Genomic DNA, 13171 nt, shown 5'->3' on the forward strand with positions numbered 1-13171 from the left:
CAGACTAAAGAGATCTTTTCTTCCTCATGCCATGAGGCTCTTTAACTCTACCCGGCAGCGTAAAAGCCCACATTAACCACACCCCCTACATCGAATTTTATTGCAATATGTATTCTGTGTAGCACTATTTAGATATTCTATACAACACGCTACAGTGGGCATTTGCACGTCACATTGGGTATTTGTATATTGTATTCCTTTTGCTTTGTTATTGTATTGTTCTCAGCGCAGGGATGCTGCTGGAAATGTGAATTTCCCTGCGGGTATGAAAAAGTATCTATCTATCTATATAAAGAAAAAACAAAGACACTTCATTTCGAAGCAATGCGAGGGCTTTAATCTCCAGCTCCATTATATTAAATAAAAAAATCTGGACATATGTACACAAATATATACTGTGGCTGTATTTACACACTTATAGAAAAGTCTTTCTCCAGGGGGGACAAACAAGACGGTAAAAGCTAGCCCTGCTAGCCATTGTTGCAGACATACATGTTCTCAAGCACACAGAGTAAGCAGCTACATGTCAGGATGTGACGAAAGGTCTACACTAGTCTAGAACACAAATAAGCTCAACATTCAGCCACATGTGCTAGCACATGTTCCTTTCCCCACGTTCTCAACTTCGGGATGTGGTCAGACTTAGTCGGCGTCCCTTAGCAAGTCGATGCGCAGGGTGAGTTCGTTGAAAGACGGCCGCAGTCCGGAATCGTTGTCCCAGCACTCCGCCATGATCTGATAAATCTGCACAGAAATTTGGTAACAAATCATTTGAGTTATTTTTGAAAACCTTGATTTTGATTCAGTTTCATGAATAGGGTTTATATACAGTGGAACCTCGGTTTTCGAACGACTCACAGTTCGAACAAATGGGAGTCCGAACAAAAAATTTGAGAAATTCTTGCTTCGTAGTTTGAACAAATATCGGAGTTCGAACGTCGGTACGACGCGTGAGTGCGTACGCCAGGGTGGGATGCTGAGCGGCGTACGGGTGATGAAAATACGGGAAGTCACAAAACCACGTTAAGTATTCCGCGATACAGCTATGGCTAACTGTAGTGCAGTGGTACCGTCTAGGGGTGGATGTTTCACATCACATTTTTTTTTTACTCCTTTTAATTTTCTCAGGTGCAATTGCACCTCCACTACACTAGGGGACGTACGAGATTAAACAAATGTGTAGCAAATGGGCCGAGTTACAGAATTTCGTCGAACTCCACCACCCCGATGAAGCTGCAGCCACCAGAGTCATCAATGACTTTAACGACACTGTCATGAACCACTTCCGAAAAGTGCTAAAAAGAAGGCAGAAGCAAGTGTCATTGGATAGATATTTTAAGAGAAAAGAACATCCTGTATCCGAGTCATCCGTAGCAAAGAGATTTGAACGTGTGAGCACCCCTCAGACAGAAGAGCTCACCGAAGTTTTTATGGAAGGGGACTCTCCTTCCCTCTCCACCGTCCACCTGCACCTTCTGCTGACCACCACAAAGGTTAAAAAATCCTATTCATAATTCTTTATCCTTTTTTAAATTTTTTTACACGTTCATGTTAGCGTAATCTTTCGTACAGAAGATTACGATAACGCGAACGTACGATTAGCCTGGGTTACAGTTATGTTTATGTTATTTGTGTCTTAAAGGTAAACAAAGGTAAACATTCAGGGTGTTGGAACGGATTAAAACGATTTACATTATTTGTAATGGGAAAATGATTTCGGTGTTCAAAACAAATCGCTTTTTAGGGTTCTGGAACAGATTTTGGTCGAAAACCGAGGTTTCACTGTATTTGCGATTAATCTGTTACACAAATAACTGTCTCAAGCGAATTTACACAAATCTGTTTACTCGTGAGCATTACTGTACAGGCACAGTTTCCCTAATTCGGAATGTTTTTATGCCATGAAGTGCTAGAAGCCTCTTGTGTATTCTTATTTTCTTGATTTCTTAGGGACATTTCTATTCTATTTTTAGCCCCCACGGCCAAAGCGCTACTGTTCATTTATAGTGAAGGAACACATTGCTGTGTCTCCTGATGACACAAGTCTAATAGATACCCTTTTAAAATGTACGTCATAGATGGCAGATAACTTCCGACAGCTCAACCAGGACAAAACAGAGGTCTTAGTCATCGGTCCTGAAAGTCAGAGAGAACTACAATATTATAGACCTTAAGATTGTGTTTAAATCTTATTCAGAGTTTGTACATCTTTTTCATGGCAACATTGAAGCACCTTTTTCCCTTTCAAGGTCAATTTTTCATTTTTTCCTGTAACTTTGTAGGAGGGAATCCAGCAGCAAACAACAATTTTTTTAAATTGACTTTGATGACTAAAATAAATTTGCTATCTTGCAGCTAGCACATATTTTGAGCCATTTCTATCTATGATCTTTTTGTGTTAATCAGGCTGCTATAAACTGACATGAATTCTGCCTTTCTGCTTCAACAGTGCACGCGCAGCATGGTTACATCACACTTGTTTACAAACATGGAAAGGCCTCTATAGTTGTTGGAAAGATAGTACTATACGTATACAAAGCAGAAAAAAATGAGCCAAAGTGGGACTAATTTTAATGGTAATCTTTTGCTTTTTGTTTTGTTTTGGTTGGTTGGTTGGTTGGTTCCCTTAACCACTAGTGTGGTAGGGGCACCATTTTCCTGTGGTATGTCTTGGGACACATGAACATGCCTGGTGGCGCCCATTCTTCTCCAGGCCAACATGTTTCCATACCTGGGGACCTTTCGCGTGTTAGGCCAATGTGCTAACCACTGCACAACAGAAACATGCTTTTTGTTTTACTTATTTGAATGTATATTCTTTGCATGTTTTTCAGAGGATCTGTGTCTAAATTGGTTCAAATAAAATGCAGAGAAAAAAAACTTAATGATTCTATCATTTATTTATAGCAGTGGAGGGATATTTTTTTTTATTTTGTATTTTATTGTGTTTTCAGAGATTTTGTTTCGTTCGACTCTAAATCTGTTCAGTGTGTGAAAAGCTAAAATTGCTTTGCGTTTTACAGTATTCTTCTTTTGGTAGTTCTGTAAATATTTACATTTTTTTATCGCGAGTGTTTTTCAGGGATCCCTGCAAAACATGAAATTACTATTTACTAAATAATTTGGTGCATAATCGTTTATATTTTATTTTTTGGGTAATATATCATGAAAAATAAATAAAAATTGACAACCTTTTTGGGAGCTGGCTCTTCTCAGTGAGCCGACTCAAAAGAGTCGGTTTCCTAAATAGAGCTGTCCTCTTGAGTGAGACCAGTAGGGGGCGGTGACGCTTCACATGACAACGCCATAATGACAAGCCTCCAGGGCAGGTGTGTCAGCGTCATTTTCACGCACTTAATAAATGTTTTTCTTTATTTATTGCGTGGTCGATAGTCAGACTGCCAAGAAACATGGCAATGGCAACAACTTCAAGCATTTTCATGACCTTGAAAACACAACATTAAAATTCAAGCATTTTAAAGGATTTCAAGCACCCATAAATTAAAGCTTTGGTTAAAGCAAGGTTCCTGCTTTAATTTAAAATGTTTAGACCTTCAGATTATATTAAAACCATGGTCGTTATTTTTGCCTCATGATGCTGTTCTGCTATTGGCTTGCTACATGGCATCCTGAAGATGCTGATATGCTATTGGCTGAACTGTGTTCCACAACGCTCCCTCCCTCGCACTCCGTTCAATTCAGAATCTTTAATGCTTTGTAAAAACTTTTCAAATGAATGCAGTACAAGACTATTTTTGTACTGTATTTATATGGATCCTAAGGCTTACAGTGATGCTAAAGAGAGAAGCAAACACATGATAACCATGAAACAAAGCTTGATATTATTAGAACAAACTAATGGCATATCCAGGGGGTTTAGTGTATTCTGGTTGTTAGAAAAGACGGCCCTACCTCAGCAGGACAGTTTATAGGCTGTGGTAGCCTACTGCCAGACTTGAGCAACTCCATTAGGTGGTAGACGATCAGTTGGCCGTGCTTGTCGTTGCCCATCATTGACATGAAGATCTGACAAGGAGCAAAAAAAAAAAGAAAATTAAACGAACAAAATCTTGTTGTTTTTCAAGAACTAGTGAAGCGCAAGTGTGGTGGCTTACAGCTGGTGGGCTGCAATTTTTCTCGCTGTGGGTGAAGAGCTCATAGAGAACCACACCGAAGCTCCACACATCAGATGCCACAGAGAACCTGCTTTCAGACAGCGATTCTGGTGCATACCTACAAAGAAATGACGTTGAGACAATTTTGTAGACGAAAGGGAGTCAAAGTTAAAGTTAGCAGGCCTGACGATACCAAAAAATAGGGCTTTCTCCTGGCTCTTTGACCATGTAGTATTCCTTATCCTGAGGGAGAACTTTAGTCAGCCCGAAGTCACCTATCTTCACCCGCTGTTCGCTTTCCACCAGGATGTTCCTCGTGGCCAGGTCACGGTGAATGTAGCGCTTGCCGGAGAGGTACTCCATTCCCTGCACGCATGTGACGCTGGTAAATCATTCCCGGGCGAAGACGATTTTTGTTGGAAAGGGGACAGACCTTGCAGATCTGAGAGGTGTAGTGCATCAGCTTCTTGTGGTCAATCCGTTCCTTGTTCTTCATGAGGTAGTCTCGCAGGCTTCCGTAGGGAAGATATTCCATGATGAGGCGCAGATTTCGTCGCCCTAACAAAGAGGGAAACGTACAAATACGCTTTGGGTTTTTTGTCATGTTTGGTCCGTGTTTCTCTTTCAGAGTTTTGGGCGTGTTGGTGATGAGTATTTCGGGTATGTTTTTATGGTTATTGGTCATGATGTTTATATTTGGTTTCCTTAGGTTATTGGTTTTATTCCCAAATGTTGTCAAAACACTTTCGGATATGGTTTTTAGATCTAATATTTTGATCACAGTACATTTTTGATAAGTAGTTTTGTATGTCAATATTTTGGGTTGAAGAATTTGAGCTTCATTTTATGGATATAAAGACTTCAGTGTGATTTTGGGTCATTATTTTGGGGGGAGTTTTGACCTTACGGAGTTTTTGGATGTGAATATTTTGATTGTAGATATTGACACTGTTTGGCACACCTCAGGGATGTATGTTGAGTCCCCTGCACTACAACCTCTACACATAACACTGCACCCGTGAAAGCGACAGCTAAGACTTTGTGAAGTTCACTGATGATGCTACAAGAGACTAGTCAGCCTGCGGGGAAGATGTGGAACACATACCAGGGTTGTACAGTCAGCATGACTTATGGCTTAACACAGAAAAGACTAAGGAGATAGTGGTTGTCTTAAGGAGGACGAGAACAAACATTCCACTCCTTATCACCAACGGGGAACATGTGGAGAAAGTGTCAAGCGCCAATTCCTGGGGGTCCGCATCGAAAGGAGTCTAACCTGGAAGACTAACAGCGCACAGTTACTTCAAATGGCACAGTAAGGACTACTTTCTAAGCGTTTAGCAAAACCATGCAAGAACTGCTTGCGTCCTTTTACAGATGCAGTGTTGAGTATATCACCTATTGTGTCTGTGTATGGCTCGCAAGCTGCACAACTGCCAAGATCTGCACTTCAGAAGGTGATCAATGCAGCACCGAAAATTGTGGACTCGCCCTTCCCATCATATGATGAACTGTGCAGAGTAGGGCTGCACGATTTCAGAAAACAAACCTAATTGCGATTTCGATGCGATTTTCATTTTTAAAAGACAACAGCACTTCTGTGCTTCTTTTATTTTTGGGGAGAACTTAAACATAGTGACATGCAAACCTACTTCAAGTTGATGTCCTTAGAAAGTGAAAGTATACGACTAACAAAACAACCACTGACCTACAAATAAAAACAGAATTGCAGTTAAATAAACATTTTGTATTGTCGATATGCAAAAGTAAAACGAAATTGAAGGGCTACTCCTTCTAGTGTAAGAAAACGATTTAGAGAGAGGCTGGCTAGCTACGTGCTAGCATTGAGTAACCACAACTTCTGCAAGGTCTTTGTGATGATTAAAATAACATACTCGCATACCCACTAGTGATCATTTATTTTCACTTTTCTGACTTTCCTCAAAGTCCAATTTAATAAATGCATTTGTTTTCAATGGAACGAGCCGTTAAAGCTTTGAGCTGTGGCGTTTGTTAGGGTGGCCATTTACGCAAGGGATATTTGACTGACTGGCAGCTTACACCAGCCTGTCATAGTCATGCACACACTACTTGCAAACTTTGCTTCACCTTTATTGGTAAGTTCTGTAAAAACTTGCCTCTGGTCTGTGCCGTAGAAACCCAAACCATGACAATTCTTGTTGGCCAAACACTCCATCACTCAAACAACAAACTGGAACTATGAATCCTTGAAAAACACCGCAGTGTTTTGCTGTTATACTAGGGCACTAGGTCACATTGCGATATCAATTAGATTTTGGTTACTCATGCAGCCTTAGTACAGAGCTCGCCGTGTTAAGAGAACTCAAAAAAATTATGAAGTACACTTTCGACTGCGGACATTGGTTATTTGAATTGCTGCATTCAGGTAGATGATTCAGGACTATCAAATCTAGAACTAATAGATAGGAAAACAGCTTCAATAATCACCCTCAACACTGCAAAATGAAAGACTGGTTAACAAACTTAGAGACTGTGCAATAATGAAAAGGGACGATTCAGTTTTTTATTATTCATTTTTGTTCGATTAAATTTTAGTTTATTATACAATTAACCGTAACTTATTATTTTGAAGTGTGGTATCTTATCTTGTAATTATTATTGTATCATCAGGAGGGCAATGTTTAATGTTGTTGTTCATTTCACATCTGACAATGACAAAAACTTCCACTCTAAGAATTTATCACGAGGTTTTTTTTTTTAAATAAACTATTAGGGCTCGGAAAAATGTTGCGTTAACAATTTGCGTTATAATTTTCAATTTAACGCATGAAAATATATTAACGATTAAAATTCTGCCCTGTGCACGTCCCCGGGTGTCAAGCTGCTCTGTTCCAACAAACCAAAAAGAGTCACTTTTGTTTCCTGACGCTAACATGCCATGCTAGCGATAGAAAAAAGGAAGAAAACAGATTTAGGCGGACGGTTTCGTTTGAAAACATTGCCCGATGGGAATAATGACATTGCGAAAGTGATATGTATGCTCTGCAAAGCTATATTTAATTACCATTGGAACACTTCTCTGATGTATTACTTGAAAGCTAAGCACCCAATGCGGGCCTCGTCAAACAACTTTGGATCAAGAGATGGGTGTTCTACAATTATTACATAAGTTACTTGACTATTTTGTTTATAGAAGATATGTCTTTGACACCACAAGCTTTATGCACTTTTCCTTTATTATGTATTTTTTGTTAAAATATTTACGACACCTATACAGCAAATTTAGTTTTGACATAAAGTACTTGAATACTGTATCTTTGTTATGAAAGCTATCTTTGTCATCACAGTCCGTATGCATGTTTACTGTACTTGGTATAGGCCTATACCATTTGGCATAATAAATGTAATCTTATTTTCTATGCATATTTTTTCATATTTACTGCCATTTGTAAAATCTGAATTTAATACATTAATCACGATTAATGTATTTCAAAACTGAGATTAATTAGTTCATTTATTGTAATCGATTCCCTGCCCTATTAAATATATACTTTATTTTTGTTAATTTGTAAAACCTGTTTTTTATGGGGGGCTGTGATTTAATTTTAGTATGATTTTAGATTGTACCATTAGGTAGTGCTGGCTTTAATTTATAGTCTCGTTTATGTTTTCTGTCTCTAAGATACAATTTCTGCGCAGGGAACGTACCCGCGCTGTAGCAGACGCCCTTGTACTTGACGATGTTTTCATGTTGCAAGGACTTGAGGATGTCGATCTCACGCTCGAAGTCTCGGATGTGCTCCGCCGTGCTGTGCTGCAGCTTCTTCACAGCCACCACCTCACCTGTGTTGTCCTGCAGCGGATCATAGCGGCACATCTCCACACTGCCGAAATTACCCTGAAATAACAAACCACTGTCAGGGTAAGAAAAATTGATGATCATGAGTTTTAGTGTCGACTAAAATGACGGTAATATGTAGCTTATATTTTCAGTTGCAGGAAGTTCTTCCCATTACAATTCAACACTTGGATTTTTTTTGTATGGCTCATAATTGATCAATACACATTTCATAGTGGCCTGTTTGGATGTAGCGTGACCCGTAGGGGGTGATGAAGCTTCATAGAACAAAGTCATACAAACTAATGTCAGCTGTCGTTAATCACAAGGGAAGAAACGCCACTAAAGAGTACTACTGCATCATTTTTTTAGCTGAGTTGTTGTGAAACATTGCAACAATTTCAAGCATTTACAAGCACTTCACCCAAAATTCAAGCACTTTTCAATCCTTGAACACCCAAAATTAAAATTCAAGTGTTTTACAATCCCTGTACATTTCAACATTTCGATTCAAAACTGCCGGGCCCAACCTTTCCCAGCTGCTGCAAAAATATCAGGTGTCGCTCTTCAAACTGAGTTGGCTCCTGACTTTCAAAGCCTCCCGACGTCCAGCCAGCAGCTGCTGTCCGGTTAGGTAGGATGTCGCTGTCCACGATCAATTCGTAGTCTGAAGCATGTGAAAACAAACAAAACTAAGATTTACATCAATCGCTGGCAGGGCCTCAAATTAACTTGAGTGCTTTAACAAACCTGGCGTAGAGAGGCTGTTCAAGTCACGAATGATGGCGCGAAATGACGGACGAAACGTGGGCTCGTAGTCCGTACAGTTGCTGATCAGGTTGGCCAGCTCGGTCCACTTGGGCGCAGGAAGCTGGTGCTGGTCCTCATAAAACAGGCATTTCTATAGTGTTGAAGAAAGTAAAGCTTAAATATAATTTCAGCCATGATTTTTGGTCATTTATATTTTTTTAGGGTTCGTACACCTTTTTAATGGCCTAATCCAAGCACTTTTTAAGGACTTTCAAAGCCAATTTTCCAATTTTCCAGTTCGATTAAAAGAAAAAATTCGATGTGAATCATTGATATTGCAGAGCCCCGAATAGATCTGCGATTACTCATATGAATCGTTTTATTTAGCGTGTGCATCTATCATGACATATGATTTGGGACTAAATAGTGAATATATTTGTTTTTGATACAAATCTCTCCGAATTTAAATGGTGGTTAAAAAAAGACAAAAACAAGTAGTTTACAGACGCTCCTTTACTTACAATTATTCAACTTACTAGGTTTGTGTACTGTTACCCAAAGCTAAATCTATTCCACCCTGGTCATCCTGGAAGGGGGATTACCACTTGTGAGGCCCCTTCTCAAGGTTTCTTTTTTTTCCTCACGCTGAAGTTTTGAGGGTTTTTTTTAAGTTAAACTTAACTTTATCTATCTTTATAGAGCATTTTGTTTTATTAAATGTTTATTTTTCAGTACAATACAATACAGGTAGGGCAGCATCTGTACATGAACAGTGACAGGGGTTCTTCCCATTAACAGTTTACCACTGGAAAACGCTACCCTAATTGTTTGTATGGCCCATGACAAATGTTTAAAATTGATACATTTCACAGTGCCCCGTTTATGTGTAGCATGCACCAGTGACCCTTAAGGAGCTGATGCTTCATAGGACAATGCCGTAAGAAATAATGCCAGATATAGTTAACGAGGGAAGAAGAAACGCAATGGCAAAGCGAAGCCGCCAGAGAGGAGTTTCGGTGACATTCTTAAGAAGCAGACTTTTTAAGAAACATGGCATCAGTTTTAAGCATTTGCAAGCACTTCACCCAAAATTCAACTACTTTTCAACCCTTAACACAACATTAAAATTCAAGCGTTTTCAAGAGTTTCAGAACCTGTACGAACCCCATGTATTGGTCACGCCCCTTGATTCTTTGATTGAGGAGATATGATCAAAGCTCAAGGGTACATCATTGAGATCTCCAGTGATTGTGCACATACCTTAGAGTCATCCAGTGAAGCTAGCGGCCTTTCTCCTCCGCTACAAAGTTCCCAAAGAGTAATACCATAGCCCCACTTGTCCGCCGCAAGGCTCAGGTTGGCAGGCTCATCGATGCACTCCGGGGGGACCCAAGGGATCCTCTCAATCAAAACTTGTAACAAACAAAAACATACAAGCATAAGCTGTTGTAGAAAACAGGTTTTTCTTTACTTGAGACAAGATTTTATAGATTTTCTTGTTCCAGCCATGTCACACAATGTCCATTTTATGCAAAGGAATGTAATGGAACACTCTGATTACACTCTAGCCACAAGGAAACCACTAAAAACGTTGTTGTATTATGATGATATGATTATGAAGAAGAAAAGAAGCATTGTAGTGTATCGGAATAAACATTGGTAGAGAATGTAAAAGTAAACTCACTATCTTTTGGCAGGACAGTGATGCTAATACCGGGGTCGCTCAGTTTGATAAAGGGTGGGTTCCCGGCCCTCCGATCTTCCTCTCGGATAAGCAGCACGTTTTTAGCACACACGTTTCCGTGGACCAGATGTTTATCCTCCTGCAGATTGGGCAGAACATTTCCATCCAATTGATTCGGAAGCTTTAATTAACGGATTGAGCAGCGAATACAAAACTTCATTTGATTTCATGACCTCAGATATAACTCAACCTTTATTTTGTATTGCTCGTTAAGACAACCATTGTTGCACACATATAAATAAACAATGTATATACACCACCTTTCAAAAGTTTTGGTTCGCTTAGAAATGTCCTTATACTTTAAGGATATGTACTGTTTTTCCATTGCTCATTAAATGAAACCAATCCGAAACACACTCAAGTCAAGTCAAGACATGTTTATTTGTATAGCCCTTAATCACAAAGGGTCTCAAAGGCCATTGCAAACTACAGAGTATTATGACACCATCCCCTCATCTAAAACCTACAACGTGGTTAATATGTTAAAACACTATTTTAGTTGCAAACGTCTGTTTTTTAATGTAAACCCAACATAGGTGTACGAAGGCCCATTTCCAGCAAGTAAAACTCCAGTGTTCTAAATTACAAAAGAACAGTTTTTACCAATTGCATTAAAAGGCTAATCAATGATTAGAAAACCCATGTGCAATGATGTGAGCACAACTTATAACTGTTTAGTTTGTTGGAGAAGCTATACAACTGACCTATCTTTTAGCTAGTTGAGTATCTGGGGTATCACATTTGTAGGTATGATTACATCTTCCAGAATGGCTAGAAAGATAAAACTTTTATGTGAAACTACAGTGTTTTCTTGTTCTAAGAAAAGAAAGCTATCCCATGTGTCAAGTGCGAAGGATCGGAAGATCTCCGACAACATTGTGTACTACTCCCTTCAGAGAACACCACAAGCAGTAGAAAGAGAAGTGGGAGGCCCTGCTGCACAACAAAGCAAGAGGACGAACACAGTTTGACAAATAGACGCCTTACAGGTACTCAACTAGCAGCTTTGTTAAATAAGACTCACAAAGCACCAGTGTCAACATCTAGTAAGGAGGCCACTTCAAGATGGTGCCTTTCAAGGCAGAGTGGCAAATAAAAAGCATTATCTGAGACTGTCAAACAGAAGGAAAGGAGTAACATGGGAAAAAGAAAACAGACATAGGACATAATTTGATAAATAAAATAAAAGTGTGACTTTTTCAAGGAAAACACCAAGTAGCCTGGGTGACACCACACTTTTGAACGGAAGTGTATATATCTAAAATTATATTGCCTTTTGTGAGAAAGGCATTTTTTACCACAACATACCAGGAAGTTCATGGCCCAAGCCAGCTGCTTTGCCACCTCTAGCTTCCACAAAATGTTGAGTGAGTTCTTCTTCTTCTTCAAATAGGTGTCCAGGGACCCAAACTTGACAAACTCCTGCACCATGATGTCTGAGAAGAAGACAATATCAGTGATCCCATAGCCTCTCAAATTAAATCACATAACATAAGCAACAAATAGTGTCTTGTAAAAAAAAAAAAAAAAAAAAACAATAATACTTTTTGTTCTTAAAAGTGACTTTTATTATGCAATGATGTATTATGCAATTACTTACTCTCCTCGCCACACACGCACACGCCATAGTTGAGAACCAAGTGCTTGTGGGAGAGCTGGCTCATCATACTCGCTGCTTCAAAGAAAGACTGCAAAGAAAGGAGGATATGCGAGATGATCATGACGACAACCAAAGGGAAACACGTGGAACTAATCCGCACTTCCTTTAACCGCAACTGAGAGTCAATGAAGCGATTTACTTTCCCGACCCCGCAAAAAAAACACATGGGAGAACTTGACCAGCCATTCATTCTGCACACTATTTAACAACTAACAACTATTCAATAAAAATAATTCCACTTTCTATGATACATTCACACAAAGAGTCTTTGTAGAGCCAAAAGGTTAAGCTTCAACTATTTCAATCAAAACAGAAAAACATTCTCTATGGTCAGGGTATCTCAGGTCTTTATTTTAAAATACCACACACTGCCTAATTCGCTAACTGCAGAAAATGCCTTTCGGAAACAGAGAATATAAGATGAAATGACTCCTTTGTCCCAGACATTACCACATTACACAACCACTAAAAAAGGGAACACCACAACAGTTTAAGTGTTAGATCTACATTTAAAGTTTTGATTCCAAGGGCAACACATGTAGAATAAAGTCATGTAAAACTCACTGAATCACTGCGTTAATACTTTTGAGACAAATCTCTTTCCTATATGAGTGTTATTATTTACGAGATATGTAGCTACAATTTCAGCTGCAGGAAGTTATTCCCATTACAATTTACCACTGGGAAACACTACTTTATTTTTTTCATAATTAGTACGTAATCCTTGCTCTAAGACACTCCTTCATTTAATGCGTGGTCTATTGAGTTAGACTGCCGAGTAATATTGCGACAATTTCAAGTATTTACATGAACATCACCCATAATCCATGCATATTTCAATTTGTGAAAACAAAACATTAAAATTCAAGCATTTTCAAGGATTCCAAGCCCCCATACAAACCCAGTATATCAATAAAAAGAAAACCTTACCTCAGAATAGTTTCTGTGGGACTGGTCCAAGACTTTCATGACCACTTCGGTTTGGTGTACATGCCCGTAGTCTCCAATCTCCGTGCGAACACCTTTAAATATTTTGGTAAATGTCCCTTGGCCAAGGCTTTCCATCTGAGGTCAGTCATAAA

General features: G+C 39.1%; 1 protein-coding gene across 1 annotated transcript in view; it reads right to left on the reverse strand.

The window, feature by feature from the left end:
• Positions 1 to 314: 314 nt before the first annotated feature.
• Positions 315 to 13171, reverse strand: part of jak2b (Janus kinase 2b) — a 28812-nt gene continuing 15955 nt past the window's right edge. The window contains exons 12-24 of the mRNA XM_088336569.1: positions 13020 to 13154; positions 12030 to 12117; positions 11738 to 11865; positions 10370 to 10508; positions 9946 to 10097; positions 8686 to 8836; positions 8466 to 8602; positions 7806 to 7995; positions 4549 to 4673; positions 4309 to 4481; positions 4116 to 4233; positions 3913 to 4026; positions 315 to 744 (exon numbers count right to left, since the gene is read on the reverse strand). Coding sequence (XP_088192695.1) covers positions 643 to 744; positions 3913 to 4026; positions 4116 to 4233; positions 4309 to 4481; positions 4549 to 4673; positions 7806 to 7995; positions 8466 to 8602; positions 8686 to 8836; positions 9946 to 10097; positions 10370 to 10508; positions 11738 to 11865; positions 12030 to 12117; positions 13020 to 13154 — 1752 coding nt within the window. The 3' untranslated portion in view covers positions 315 to 642. The remainder of the gene's footprint in view (positions 745 to 3912; positions 4027 to 4115; positions 4234 to 4308; positions 4482 to 4548; positions 4674 to 7805; positions 7996 to 8465; positions 8603 to 8685; positions 8837 to 9945; positions 10098 to 10369; positions 10509 to 11737; positions 11866 to 12029; positions 12118 to 13019; positions 13155 to 13171) is intronic.

This window comes from Urocampus carinirostris, chromosome 5 (assembly GCF_059441175.1).
Source record: "Urocampus carinirostris isolate Australia breed hairy pipefish chromosome 5, RoL_Ucar_1.0, whole genome shotgun sequence".
NCBI classification, from domain to species: Eukaryota; Metazoa; Chordata; class Actinopteri; order Syngnathiformes; family Syngnathidae; genus Urocampus; species Urocampus carinirostris.